Consider the following 16,069-nt stretch of genomic DNA (forward strand, 5'->3'; position numbering starts at 1 on the left):
TCACCCATTCACATCCATTCACACGCACGTTGCTCCCAACACAGCCATCAGGAGCAACGTGAGGTTAAGTGTCTTGCTCAAGGACACATTGGCGCGTAGACTAGCGGAGCCGGAAATGAACAGTTACATCTGATCACAAGTGCATCATTTCACACCTGACATTACATCTGTTTCCATGTGTGAGCAGATCACCTGAACACCTGCTCCATGCAGGGTCTTAAAGTGTGGCTTATTTTCAACAATTCTCTGAGATCAGCAATAGGTTAAACTGAATTTTGAGAGCCCACTCTGCTGGAACACAAGAGAAACTAGGGCAAATAGATACCTCCATTAAGAAATGCTTCAATCAATCAATGAGGTTACAAAATACAGCAATATCATTAATGTTCAGTATACAGATATGTATATCTATATAATGTTTGTGCATGTAAAAACACACTTTGAGACACCTAAATACTTGACCTCAAATTTGAGAACTGTTTCTCTTATCTGACATATATTACAATAGTATTGATATTTGACTGATTTGGGAAAAAAACCAAATACAGTATAATAACATTTTAATAATATTGTTCAACGCTATCAGGGGCTAAATAACCCAGCAAGCATGTCCATGTGGGCCCCATCATTTCACAATTGTTGTTAGTTTTATTATAGCAAGAGCACCATTGTTTCTCCGCCTCCGCGGCCGCGGCCAGGGCTAAAACACTTTCTGTCGGGGACACTTACATTGGCACGACACCGGAAAGTTCGTTTGATTAGATTTTGGCAGGTAAATCACGGGAATTGGCGGAACGTGAACGCACCACGGACGGTGAGCGAGTGGTGCTGATGTGCGCTGTCAGCGTATGATCACGTGAACGTCTCAAAAAACTGTCACCTGTTCATTCAAACCTGCACTGATGCAGCAAACACAACACACGCTAACACGAACCAGCTCTCTTCATCATTACAGGCTGGCTAGCTAGCTAGCTAGTTAGTTAGCTAGTTAGTTAGTTGAGTGATTCTAACTATGGTAAGCATCAGTATATGTGTCATAGTCACGGCTGACTGTCACACATATACTCCAACACAGCAGGAAGAATAATAATAAAGAAGAAGCGGCGACAGCATCAGAGTCTCACCGTGTCCACCTCCATCAGGTTAAGCTGTGAGGAGGCGGAGAGGAGGCTGCCTGTGTCCGGAGACTCCGACATGTCTCAGTCTGCGAGAAACCAAGAGAAGAACAAGCTCCTCTTCTGTGTTTACTGTGGGACCGGAAACACCGTCATTAAACCTTCTTGTTGTTCGAACCTAGGAGCGCTACCGCCACCTGCTGGAGTGGAGTATGCGATAGGAAAAAGGCTCCTGCAGTATATTAATTCGATTGAACATAGATTATATGCAAAACGTAATTGTACAATCATGCAGACAATAATTGAAAGTTGTTTTTCACTTGAGTAAAAAAATATCTCCTTTGTTTGGCTTACGTTTCTCTTTGTAAGATAAGATAAGATAAGATAGTCCTTTATTCGTCCGGCAGTGGGGAAATTTCCAGTGTTACAGCAACAAGACAATAAAGATAAGGATATTAAATAATAAACATGCATTACCAAAAAGAGATAGAATATATAAAGTACAACATATAAAGATATTAACACTGACTATAAAAATAGGCTTAAAAATAGATGTAGAATGTACATTATAACCGGTCTGCAGAATATACACAGTATGCACATGGTATTTACAGTGTAAGGAAACAAGGCTGAGCTATTAAATAAGGATATTAAACAAGGATATGGATATTGCACTGATGAGAAAACTACAGTATAAAAAATTTGACAGTATGAAAAATGACAATATATTGCACTTAAAAAAAATGTACATTATGAAAATCAGTAATCAGTGTTGCAATTCACAATGCATACACATATTAAAGAAATACATGTGCTAACTTCAAAAAGAGTATGTGATGTTTTTCATTAAATAAATGACCACATTGTTATTATTATTATTATTAGTAGTAGTATTATTATTAATACTAATAATAATACTAATAATAATCACACTGAACCACACTGCACTGTGAACAGGTTGTGAATCTGATATTATATCAGATCCTGACAATGTTTTGAGCAACATATTACATAAGATTTACACACAAAAGTCCTGAAAGACTTATAATAAAGCCACTGTAATCCAATCATTTCTATTTTTCCACACAGTAACACACCAAATACAAACATATAATATCATAATAATAATATCACGATACAAAGGTTCTGTGATAATCAATATATTGCAAGATAATCGTATAGCGATACATCATGGTGTCTGTCCAACTGAAGAAGAAAAACAAAAAGAATGTGACATCCGACACAAGAATCACACCGAAGAATTCCAAACTATAGATCAGTTAAAAATCCTGAAAACATGTTCATCTCCAACATTTGGCAAGGAAATGTCTAAAATGGCGGAGTGTGTGCTCTGGTCATGCAGGAAGTACTGAACAATTATGTGAACAAATCTTTTTAATGAACTGATCAATCAGGGTATGAATATGACTTCATTTTACGTCTCCCTTACTCTCTGTGTCCTCATCTTTCAAGTTTGCAGGATCCAGATCCAGTGTCAATGCTATTATATTATTATTATTACCATACATGTCATCACCATTGTTGTTATGCTGTGTTATTATTATGTGGTTTGTTTTTATATTGTATTAAATTGTATATTTTGAAAAAGAGCATTGCTTATATGCATCGGGTTATATATCGCATATATATATATAAGTTCATATGTCGAAAAGGTGAAAAAGTGGTAGGAACTAATAAAGTAAAACGTTTTCCTGCTTCTGTTCCTGAATCATTTGTGTTACTTGCACATATTTTGTTTCATTTTTCACTATTTAGTTTTTCATTGGTATGCATATTTCCACATATACTGCTCGAAAAATAATTAAATCAACAGGAAAAATGACACACAAAAAATTAAAAATAAATTAAAACATTTTTTATTTATTTTTTAATTCTTTGACAACTAAATACTTTAAAACCCATCAATGGAATCAAACAACACACGGTTGGATTAAAAATCACACAGGGAATCAAAGACTGTGATGATTAAATGTTATCTTAATTTGTTGTAGTATGTCTTTGGTGTACGTGCTCGAAAATAAAGAGCCAATTCATTCATTCATTCATTCATTCAATAGAGCATTTATGTTCAGAACCCTCAGTGCTTTAGTTGATATTTACCTCCTCGTTTTAAATGTCCGCTCATTTACATACTAACCTCTGCTTATGGTGTAAAATTAAAATTCAGTTTCTTTATTCAGGAATTTCTCTTCTGTACTGAGTTCACATCTCGGTTTAGTTCCTTTCTACACTGTGTGTACTACTTGGATATTGTGCACTCTTGTCTTATTTTTATTCTTATCTCTACTGAATTACTTACCCTACATTAGAGTGTGTAATTTATTATTTTATTTTTTTTTACCATATTGTATTTTATTTTTATTCTATTTCTTACTCTATCTTACATTTGACTTCTTTTTACTTATATTAGAGCGCATTTTTACCTTATTGTATTTTATTTTATTAGAGTCTTACTTATATTTAGAGTGTGATTTGTTTACCATATTGTATTTTATTTTTTACCTTATTTTTTTACTGTTATCTTTACGTTGTCTTTCTTCTTACTTATTATGCCCTTTGCACATTTATGCACCTCTTGTCGCCGTTTGTGGAGGAATAAAGTCATTCAATTCAAAATTCAATTCAATTGTTTTGCTTAACTTGTTTGTTCATGTTTAGGTATTTTCACGCTGATACGTTGATTTAAAAAAAAAAAAAAAAAAAACGTATCTTATTTTCGTCTCCGACCAGGAAAATAAGGAAGGGTCTGAGGAAAGGAGACAAGGACGCCAGCAGACAGTGTTGGGCCGCGGCATGCGTATTCCTTCGACTCCGTTCACCTCCATTCACACAGTAAATAACAGCATGGAGGCTCTGACTCTCGGGATCTAACACCGAGCAGCGGGGGGTAAAGACACCGCCGCATGCGCTCTTCCCTCTCGCCACAACACACGGGACGGAAGCGGGACAGCGGCGAACGCTTTAACCGTTGGATTATCACTCGTTTTTTCCGCGGAAAGGAGGATTTACAGCGGGGGGAAAGGAGCGGGGCAGCTATGAAGCGGACGGCCGGAGTGGCCAGGCACAATGGCCTCGTCTCTCCGCTGGGGAACAACAACTCCGGAGCTTCGAGCATCGTCTCGCCGCAGCAGCCCAGGACCTGCACCGGCATCCCCGCCTGTGCGGACGGCGGCGGCGGCGGCGTTTGCGGCGGAGGTGGTGCCGTGGACGGCCTGCTGGATTTCTCCAAAGGCCCCAGCGTCAAAACCGAACTGGTGTGCAAATGGATCGACCGAACTTCTGCCTCCGCGAGACAGAGGCTGGGGCGGACGGCGACGTCGGTGTGCGACCAAACTTTCGCCTCCATGCACGAGCTGGTGGACCACGTCACCACCGAGCACGTAGCGGCGGGTCTCGAGAGCCTCAGTCACGTCTGCATGTGGGACGAGTGTCTGCGCGGCGGGAAGGCGTTCAAAGCCAAATACAAACTCATCAACCACATCCGCGTGCACACCGGGGAGAAGCCCTTCTCCTGCTCGTTCCCCAACTGCGGCAAGATGTTCGCACGCTCCGAGAACCTCAAGATCCACACGCGCACGCACACTGGTACGGATGCATCCTCTTGCATTGTGCACACACACACACACACACACACACACACACACACACACACACACACACACACACACACACACACACACACACACACTCAAAACCATTATGCACAGTGTGTATATCTGTGACATCCTCATGACAGCCACGAAGGACAATACACACACACACACACACACACACACTATGGTGCAGCTGCTCTTCTTCACAATTCAACTCGTACATCTAAACGTATCCAGTTCTTTAGAAACCGAGTTCGATCTCACTCGGACCAGGTTTTTGGTCTCCATGAGGACTACTGGTCCTGACAAGGTCCGTGTTTATGACAAAAAAAACATCCTAGAGGCAACACACACACACACACACACACACACACACACACACTGACTGTTCCCTGTCTGCCAGGAATCCCCTCCATGTTTACGTAGGCTCCGTTCAGTACCTTTCCCCCCCACGCGTCCTCGCCTGCTCCCTTGCTTCCTAGCGAGGAGTCACGGCTCTTAACTGCAGCTCAGGAGTCATGTAAGGTGACAGGAAGTAGCAGAGCAGCTGGATCGTGAGGGAGAAGATGAGCACACTGTGACACAATGTATGCTGTTCAGATGTTATTTCCATATTTAAATGATAAAAAAAAAAAGGTTTATTATTTTTATCATTTATACCTTATGTAAAAATGGACCAGTGGATTTTGCAATTTAAACAGTGTTGTTTTTTGTGTGATTTATATTGCAGTAGTCACACTGGAATGATATGCTAATTTAATTCTAGGCTTGTTTGAAATTGGCAGAGACTCTTGTAGAGAGTTCCACATGAATATCCAGTGATTTTTCTGCAGCGAGTGAGAGAAGAGACCGCGTAGCACAACCTAGAGGCACAACGTTGCCATTGGAGCTATAAAATAATACGATTTAAATAATACATACGGCATGTTTTACAAGAAAATTCGCAATTCCTGAAAGATTTAGCCAATTTTATTGGTTGTCACGTTGTCTTCCTTGATAGTAACACGTTAATTACTGCAGAATATAAAATCCAAATGTTCCAAGACAGGGCTGAATTTATGTGAGTAAAAAATGGTGCATTCCATTTGTAGTTGGAACTCGGATTTTCCTAAGTTTGCGAGGGTCAGAGATAGAGCTGCAACTAACGGTTATTTTCATAATCGATTAATCTGTCGATTATTTTCTCGATGAATCGCTTGGTCCAGAAAATGTCAGAAAATGTTAAAAAACGTTGATCAGTGTTTGTCAAAACTGTCAAATTATGATGTTCTCGAAATTTCTTATTTTGTTCACAAACCAAAATGATTCAGTTTTAATGATTTCTTTGTTATGTGGAGCAAAGAAATCAAGGAAATCTTCACATTTAAGAAGCTACAACAATCAGAAATCTTGTTTTAATCATGAAAAAAGCTTCAAACCGATTGGACGAGTCATGAGCACAATGTCCGAAAAGTCCAAGCGAACAATGACGTAGATCAGTTATAAATCCTGAAAACATGAGTTCATCGAGGGAATGTCTAAAATCTCAACATCTAACAGAAGAGTCTGACACTGTGTTTCAGCTGCGGCACAACACAACACTTAATATTATTCATATTACTCACAAGCATAAAACTGATGTGTTTCATGATTTTTCTCCACTATTAGCCAAATCAATGCAGGCCCTAACTTTATTTAAGGATTATAAAATAATAATAAATGGTGTGTTTCATGGTTAATACATGATTTACAATTACAGCGACTCTGGTTGCACTTTGCCTTCAAATAGGTACTTTCTGAAACAAAGCACCAGCACATGCATGCCCAATATAGATATAAAAATATATTGTTAAGCCCCATCGAGGAGGAATAACGTAAACAGAGCCAGTGAATCGAATATGTGCTTTTTTTTCAGGACCAAATTACTTCAGAATGGGCTAAAGGCCAAAATAGCAAAAAACAAATCTAACTGGAACATTAACACATCTTACCTGACAATTCTCAGAATCAAAATATAACAAAGTACCTCCCTAACTGACACAAATGGGAGAAAATGGACTTAAAATGAAACTGGCTGCCTTTGCCCAACATCCATAATAACTGTCACGAGACAAAGGATGTGGCTGGTTTGCGTCTGGTGGAAGCTGAGGAATTCCATTCGTGTCAAACACTTATTTTTACCAGCTATAAGGCAGACGTCATCATGTAGGTAAACCAATCAGTGGCAGGACTGTGGCCCAATGGAGTCTGCACCTGCACACACCTACAGTATTTACATACACCTGACACACAGCACACTCATTCATTGATTCAGGGAAAAATAACAAGGGCAACAAACCCACACACAAAACAATATGTGTGTGTGTGTGTGTGTGTGTGTGTTGTGTGTGTGTGCACTGTATATACTTTATGTATATGTCTGTAGTGTTAGTATGAAACCATATACCTTTGGTAGTTATTAGTTTATCTGGGCAATGATCATTTTTATTTTAAAGCGGAACTAGACCGGAAGTTCCTATTATCGCTGTTTTTTAGTGTGTATCTGCGTCATTACCTTGTTTATGAAGACCTGAAGGTTCTAAACAAACAGTTCAGCCACTGCTGAGAACGTTGTGTACTGAAAATCCCGTAATAGTTACGTAAGCAGCGGTTCACCTGAACAACCGATCGTCCTCCTCCGGGCACTAGTCCGGGCACATCCAGTTGCGTACATTGAACCGCAGAAGAAGAATAACGTCCGTTGTGGAGGTGTTTCACGAGCGACAGTGTCTTCTGACTCTGGGTCTGACTCTGGGTCAAAGGTCGTCAAAGGGACTGAGGCGGGGAGTCGTGAAGAAGCTATTAAGTTAAAACAATGTTTTGATAATGAGGAGCAGTGCATCCACCGTTCCAGACGGGGGCGCTGCGCTTCTGAGAACGGATGTGCTGGATAGTACTGGCCAATCACAAGACTCTGTCTTCTGGGGGTGAAAGTTCACTCTGAAATCTCGCAGCAGAAAAACAGCGTCAGAAAAGAGGATTTCTATCGGCTCGTTTACAGCAACTAGGAGGTTTTTGAGCATAAAAACAAGTTAATGTATGTAAGTAGACCTCCATAACTAACATATATGTGCAACAGGACCACTCTATGTGACCTTTAAAACAATCAAAATAAAGGTGATTATATATCCATTTATTTTAAATTGGCTTTTCATAACAAAAATATACATTAACGAACAATAATAGATCCTTTAAAAACTGATTTAACTGGGGAAATACCCACGTTCCATATTTCTGTGGGGCTACACACTGTAGACCAGTGTTTCCCAAACTTTCTGAAGACTATTGTGACACAAATCACAATATAAATCCTGAAAAGAGCAAATCTGTTTGTCATGTAGCAACTAATTTACAACCATTTCAAAAATACCTTCAATGCTGTACATAGTTACAAAATACTGTACATTTTATTGCAGCAACATTGACGTTTCAGGCAGAATGTGTTTGTAAGATGTTTCAGACAAACAGCTTTTGTGTTGCTCCGTCACAATAACTCATGGTAAGATTAAAGGTATAGAGTAACATGTAACAGTGGAGTATAACATGTTACAGCTTGACATTTTCTCATCTCACCCTTTGCTTCCAAACACGTAGGAGAAGCTGCAGTCGTCAGTTATCATTAAAACTCATAATGTAACCTAATATTAAAGGTTTATTCTGTGGTAATGAATGATTGTACACATCAGTAAAAATGAACCCTTTATATTTCACAGGTTCAAGAGAAGGTGTTTAGTGTTTTTTAGGATTAGGTTTATGAAATCTTTGTCTAAATCTTGAGTCTACAATATTTTAAGAATGCGTTTTGTTTTTTTTCTGTGAAAGTGCTACTCTCCTGCACCAAAAGCCATTGAGAAAACCAGTGATTTTACACCATGGGACACAAGAGTTGTTGGTCCACTGCTGAATTTGCACTTACCTGTTTCGATTAGTAGTAGCAGGGCCGGCCCAAGGCATAAGCGGGCTAAGCCACTGCTTAGGGACCCCTGACCACTAGAGGGCCCCCAAGAGCAATTAACTAAAAAAAAAAGAAAAAAGTTTGGAATGCTGTAGTTTATTTACAGACATGGTTGTATCATGTACACTGATATGTTGGCTTTTCAAAAAATTCACGTTCGCTTGAAATATATTTTACGGCAGTTGTAACAAACTACGGAAGCGTATTGCATTCACCAAAAAATAGACACCTTATCAAAATAATAAATAAATAAAACACATTCACTTGTGTGAAGCTTTTTTTCAGCCTAGCCAACTGTTCGATGCCCTGGATACAAATACGTCCCACCTATTTAGTTTAATCTGGTTTATTTTGGTTTGGCAGTGTGAGTTGGTGGTGAACAGGACTCTTAAGGCCACATTATACTTCTCCGACTGCGTAATGCGTTATCCGACTGCGTCACCACGGAGACGACTCGAGCCTTTATACTTCTGCGTCGTGGTGACGGATACGCGCTGCAATTTCCCGCCCGATCAGTAGGGGTCGCTACGCAAGGTTGTTGTGCTTCTGGCTACAGTGAGCAATGGCGTCCGAGAGGCCGTTTCTCACTTTTCTGTGTCACGGAACGCAGTTTTAAGATAATTTGAGGCGAGAAAGCACTTTAGGGCTTTAGGGTTAGCACTACGCCTCTTATTGCGGACAGTCACCCAGCTGCAGAGGAGCTGCTGAGGGAGATAATGCTATGTGGTCTGCACTGACTACAGGGGACTGGCTAACTGACTGAGTTTCTATGGTGCAGAGCCGAGTTTCTACTTCACTAAGACTTTTTTTTGTTTGTTTTTAAATGAGTATCATGTTTGTGTTGCAGGTGAGAAGCCATTCCAGTGCGAGTTTTGCGAGCGACGCTTCGCTAACAGCAGCGATCGGAAGAAGCATTCCCAGGTCCACACAGCCTCTAAGCCCTATGACTGCAAGGCGCTCGGCTGCACCAAGTCCTACACCCACCCCAGCTCCCTGCGCAAGCACATGAAGGTTCACATCAAGTCGTCACCTACCTCTGACCTCCAGGACCCTTTTGACTCCACCCCTCATCAACTCCAGCAACCTCATCAGGCTCTTCTCGAGCCACTGAACCTTAAAATGAATCGCCACTCTCCGTCACTCGCCAACAACAATGCAGGTTTTCCACTTCTGACTAATCATGGACTGGGCATCAGCTCAGCCAGTGAAGTGGACCATAAGCTGCTGCTGCGGAGTTCATCCCCAACAGCAATGCCGCTGGATCTCTCTCTGTCAGGCTTGAAGAGTCAGCTGACCCACAAGCAACAGAGCAGCAGAACCCCGCGGAGGAGCCAACGCTCAGTCAACCCAGCCTTACCTCAGTTGTCTAACATTAAAGAGTGGTATGTCTGCACCAGGACTACAGCACCACACTTTCCTCTACTTCACCCAGACCACATCAAATCAGAACCTAGCGACGATGACGAGTACGTCACGTAGGATGGAGGGACTTGGGGAAAAAGGAGATTAAGAACTGACCTCATGCATCGTCAGACCCAAGCTTGGTCAGATGATGCTCTGTGGAATCATCGTTGCTGTAATTTTCTAGAACCAGCAGTGGTGTGGTTCAGCATCAGTGGTCCTTCTTAGGTGGAGAAGGCTGTAATCAGACCGAAGGCTTTTATACTCTGTTTTAAATACACAACTCAACTCAGAGATTGTCACCATCTGCGGATCAAAAGCAATGGTTATGAGTTTTGTGATCGTAGGTATAAGCAACTGGACTTGCTTGAGTTTGGCTGAAGACGTTTCACCTCTCGCCAAAGAGGCTTCCTCTGTTCTAGAAGCCTCTTGGATGAGAGACGAAAACACTTCATCATAACTAGATCAAGTGCGGTTGCTTATATCTACAGACTCGAAGGCGTACAGTTCTGATCTGGATGACTGAGAACCTTCACAGTCTAATGGCTGAAATGGTGCCATGAGGGGCAAGAGGAATTCCATCACTATGTTTATCAAACTAAATGTCTGACAAAAAAAAAATGCAAGTTATCTAATCAGTGTTAGTGTCAGTGCTAACCTGAACTAACAAAGGGGATGATTTTGTTGAAATGGACCAGAGAATGTTGGTGACTGACATATGAAGAGTGTGTGTACGTACATGACGACGTCTCTGGAGAAACAGATTATCAATCAATTTGTCGAAGGCCTCCTCCCACATGAAACAATGTCAAGGGCTAAATTGACACTGATAGAAAGTGTGCAAATGTTAACCTGAGCTCACAGTATTTTTGTACACATGGTGACACAGCGCTTGAGTGTGTGTGTGTGTGCCTGTTAAGGTCTCAGTATTCTTTAGGTGAACTGCTTTGTACAATTTGAGGCAAATGGCAAATATTTTTGGAAAGCAGCAGCATCTGCGGCAAGAGAATGAGTTTGTTTGTTTGAAGCAGACTGAGGCCTTTTCAAAGCTCTATTCAAGTTACATTTCAGGTTTTTTTTAAACCATGGTTATTGGAGGTACTGACACACAGACAACCATTCAGAATCAGCATTACCAGTGTTAAGTATGACTGTTCACATCTGGCATTAAAGAGGACATATTATACTCACATTAAGGTTTTTTATTTTAAAGTTAGGTTCACGACTTGAAAAGGTTTGCATGTACAAATGATCAGAAAATGTGACCCAGTCTGCCGTGATTGATCGACTGCTTCCAGCATGAATAGGACATCTCAGAGGTAGCCCAGCCTTTGTGACCTTGCAGAGATTAGAACCGGCAACCCTCCTGTTACAAGCCCTGTTCCCTTTCCATTGATCTTAAACCCTGGTTCGCAGGTTCGCAACCCAGCCGTGACAGACAGACACTTGCATTAACCTCCTATTATGTTATTATAATATCTGACGCCAAATGTGAAAGAAAGGCTCACTTATTTCATTTGTTCACTCCTGCGTGGCACAGATTTGGTTACATTGCCATTTAAAAATGATAATTGTGACAAGGGAAATAAAATGATGCTAAAACGGTGCATTTGTATGTAACATTTACTGTAAGAAAAGAAGGTCTGAATGGTCTGAATTTTTTGACCTTTTACTTGAAACAGTAAACATAAAACACTAGATGAAAGAAAAATACAGAAAAACCATAATGTGTCCTCTTCAAGTGGGTCTTTTATTGCTATTTACTATGTGAACCTCCATGTCTTAAGCTGGTTCTCGGCTCAGGGGGTGATGGAGGATGTCTCAGTACCTCATAGAGCCACACTTCACAAAAAACCTGAACTATCTCTTTTACACCATAAGCCATATGTGCTCTATTTGGATTTATTGCTGATACTTATTTTGGTTTGGCATTTCACATGATTTCTTAGATTTGGCTATAGCATCTAATAATGATAATACAGCACGCTATTGTACGGAAGCAAACAAACAGGGGGTTGGGTTAGTGTGTACAGTTTTATGTTTAAGTTATTGAGAAGTGGAAAGTCACCGAATTTATGAGCAACTAATAATGAGGAGAAAGAGCCAAATTGTAAATTAGGGCTCATTCGAAAGCATTTCTGTACAGAGGTGGGTGTGGATGCGTCACAAGCATCAAACCTGTATCCATTTTGGACACGTGGACATAAGGAGGAACTACATAAGACCAGACTGAAGTGACTCATATTTGATTTCTTTTATCCTTTGATGTGACTCGGATCTGATTTTGTTTCATGGCTGTGTGGACACGGAAATGCCATTTTCAATTCCAGCGTCACTTCACTATGTGTTACTCGATCAGATATACATGTTAGACACTGTGCACAAGTTCAAACTAATATTCCGTGATGCATTTTTCCTTCAAAGACGTCTTGAATTTTCCCCTTCAAATTTGAAATTCATATCTTAATATTGGATAAAAAGTGTTTCAGAGGACAATTGTGTCAGTTGTAAGACACGCACTAGTTACAAATGTGAACTGTCAAATCTGATCTGTACTGAATCAGTGTGGCTGGTGATGTGGACATAGCCATCGTGGCCTAAATCAGAATTGAAGAAAATAGGATTCCACTTCATTTGTTCTCTTCAGACTGTCATGGAAAACAAAAAGGGATCTGAGTCACATCTGGACCACAAGAGCCTGCAGTTTAAAAGTGCCCCATAAGGTTATGTTCAGACTTTAGGTAAATGGGTTTTTTCTCAAATCAGATCTTTTTAGGCAAACCTTCTGCACACATATCCAATTCTTTTGCCTGGGTCGCTTTGGTAACAATGTCACCCTGTCAAGAAAAGCTCAGAAATAGTTGAGACTGGTGTATTGTAATTCTGGCTTCACTGTTGTTGCGTATCGCGGTAACAGTGAAGCAGAAGACAATTTGAAATCTGATACGAGCCCCAGAGTGTTCAGACTGAGACACGTGTAGAAACCTGATTGTAGAAACATCTCAAACCACTTGGATTTGAGAAAAACGGATTTCATGTGGTTTCAATTGTTTTGCTGCCCAGAGCTCCAGACATTCAAAACCAATGTGGAGAAAAATCTGGATATGCAAAAATAGTCAGATATTTTTTTTCTGGCACACTAAAAAAGCCCTAATAAACTTTGGGTAATTACTTGTTCACATGTTTTATTACCTCAATTCAGTCCAACAGCCTCAAACAGTGAAGCAGCATGTTGACTTTGACATGACTTTGGGACTGATCCTCCTACTCATCAAGTGTCAGCTGTACCTCTTCAACTCTATGAACCTTTCACTTAATGTTTACACTCCAATTTAAGTTTATTATCACCAAGGTTTCAAAAATGGCCATGTATACATGGTATACATGTACCCTTTTAATATGAAATGTGTATTAAATGATGCACAAACCATCCAGTATTTTTTATTCTGTGATCCAGCGGTGCAAACATTAAAAGTCACATCTTGGATTAGAATATCAACTCAGTTTAAGTGTCCTGTATCGTCAATGGATCAAGAAAGTGCAATGTGCTGTGTAAGATTGTTGTAGCTCGGAAAACTTTGTCATTTTTGTTTGAAGAGAAAACTGTCAATGGTTAATAAGTGATTAATGAACGTCACTCATCCATGAGTAGGTCATTTCAAGCTGGATTTGAACACGGGATATCAGGAAACCGATGCAATTTAAAGAAACATATACATCACTGCAGGTGAAAGTGAGCACACCTGAAGTGTCACTAATACGCTGTATTTGCACAGGAAAACTGGGTACGCAACTACTTTGAACGCAGTAGGTTGACGCCACAAGCAGGTCTATAAACTGTGATGGATGTCTTTGAATGTTTGTTTGGGGAATGATTTGACTCTTTATATATGTTTTCTTTTTTCATCTCTACAGAGGTGATTTGATGAATCACTAAAAGGTAAATCAGTTTGGAGTGGAAAAAACAGCAGCGTCTGAATGTTCAGAGTTGTATTGAAGGTTTGATTCTCCAGAGCAATAATCTCTAGATAATAAGACAACCCAGCATCACACACCTTGGTGTACTGAAGTGTGTGTTACTGACGTGGTTGGCAAGGCGATACAGTGGACTGCACAGTCACAACCAGGGGGCGATCATTTCCATAAACATGTGTACTCTGAATTTCCCTTGATGGTCTGTTTGTACATGTATTACCATGTATTTAAGTGGCAACTTGTTCATGCCTTTCACCCGTGTGAGTCGGGATAGATTCCAACTCTCTGTGATCCTGTACACAGTACGTCCGTCGGTATAGATAGTGGATCTGGAAGGATGGATGTAGCCTGCACATGCAAACAGAGCTAAATAAAGTCCATTGCATTTGACCTGTGCTGTAAGTGAAGTGTTATTCTGTAGATGCTCCATTTTAAATCACATTGTGTCTGGGAAACTTGGGAAACATGGGAAAAGGCCTTATGATGATATTAAATGCTAAGAAACTAATAAAAACAGACGGAACAAGAGCCCTCAGATAACACAGATCTCCACCAAGGCTAAAACACATGGTCACCGTTTACATTTTGATACACTAGATCTAGAAGACTTTCTGGATCCGTCTAGAACCAGATAGATAGATAGTCACAGAGATAAACACATCTGAACTTATTAAATGGGATTGAACCATGTTCAATTTAAATTGCTGCCAAATCCATAATCTGGGTTAGATCCAGTTACAGCCCGTTATGATGGGTTAGTGGGTAGATTATTTTCCAGATTTAATGAGAACATACTTGGGTGATCACCGACCCATGACAAAAAAAATCTGATTGATCTGATTGAAACTGTGGATATGAAGTTGCTAACAGATGAATCAAAGTATGACGCTGCTGAAAGTATGAATTTCAAGTAAAGGTTTTAACTCTTTGCTACTACTAATCTATAAGACAGGGGTCACCAACCTTTTTGAGATGAGAGCTACCTTAAAGGTAAAAAATAATATGGAGGGCTACCACATTAACATTTTTTTTTTGTTTACCATTTAAATGATTAATATTATGCATTCAACTGCATACACATTCATTCCAGTGCTTACTCCTAACGATTATCAGTTTTTATAAACAATATCAAAGATATTTTACTGAGCCATCATATGGATACATGCAAGTGAGGTGAAGTGAAGTGAGCCCGCGGGCACCGTATTGGCTGCCTGCGGGCTACCAGGTGCCCGCGGGCACCACGTTGGTGACCCCTGCTATAAGAGGTAGAAAATATGAGTGAAAGTTATAGATATTGTTGAAGGAGGCACTGACCCATACATGTACGTTCATCTTGACCTAAACTGCCCCTGGCATGTTCCACAGTCCTGCCCCCGGGCTTTGACTTGCAAATAGAAGAAGTGGGTACACAGAACAGAATAAGAAGTCAACAGCAAATAAAACATGGTGGAATGCAGACCGTTGCATTTTGGGACGGACAAAGAGACTGAATTTATGCTCTTGCTATGAGTTGAGCCAAAGAGTTCAGCACACATGAAATGTTCAGATCTTTGAAACTTTCCAATGCACCACTTGACATGGTACACACTAGCGGACAGATAAATCAGCTAAATCACCTGACAGTTGCTTTGGTCTGTGAGGTCAACTGGATAAATAGTCTAATAATAATAAGGTTAAAGGGGACTTATCACCATCTACCATAGTGGAGTCCTACATTTTGCATTTAATAAATTGATGAGCGATATCTTTAACTTTTTGTGAGTAGTGTATATTATTTTTTTCCTCAATGTATATTTCCTTAATCCCAGAAGTGTTTCTCTTTCGTGACCGTTCTGTGCATTAGATGTGCCGCTTATACATGAAACCTTGTAGTCAGATCAGCAGCATCACATGCTCTTCTCAGTCATCAATTTTTAGTGTTTAGCCATTTTCATATTCTAAATTAAGTTTGTGATGAAGTCAAATCTTTCAGTCAAACAGTGTTGTGAAAA

General features: G+C 40.1%; 1 protein-coding gene across 1 annotated transcript in view; it reads right to left on the reverse strand.

Annotated features, from left to right (window-relative positions):
• vps8 (VPS8 subunit of CORVET complex) overlaps nucleotides 1–1,249 on the reverse strand; it is a 38,188-nt gene extending 36,939 nt beyond the window's left edge. The window contains exon 1 of the mRNA XM_083897642.1: nucleotides 1,125–1,249. Coding sequence (XP_083753768.1) covers nucleotides 1,125–1,196 — 72 coding nt within the window. The 5' untranslated portion in view covers nucleotides 1,197–1,249. The remainder of the gene's footprint in view (nucleotides 1–1,124) is intronic.
• Nucleotides 1,250–16,069: the final 14,820 nt, after the last annotated feature.

This window comes from Microchirus variegatus (assembly GCF_963457635.1).
Source record: "Microchirus variegatus genome assembly, chromosome: 11".
In the NCBI taxonomy this organism is placed as follows: domain Eukaryota; kingdom Metazoa; phylum Chordata; class Actinopteri; order Pleuronectiformes; family Soleidae; genus Microchirus; species Microchirus variegatus.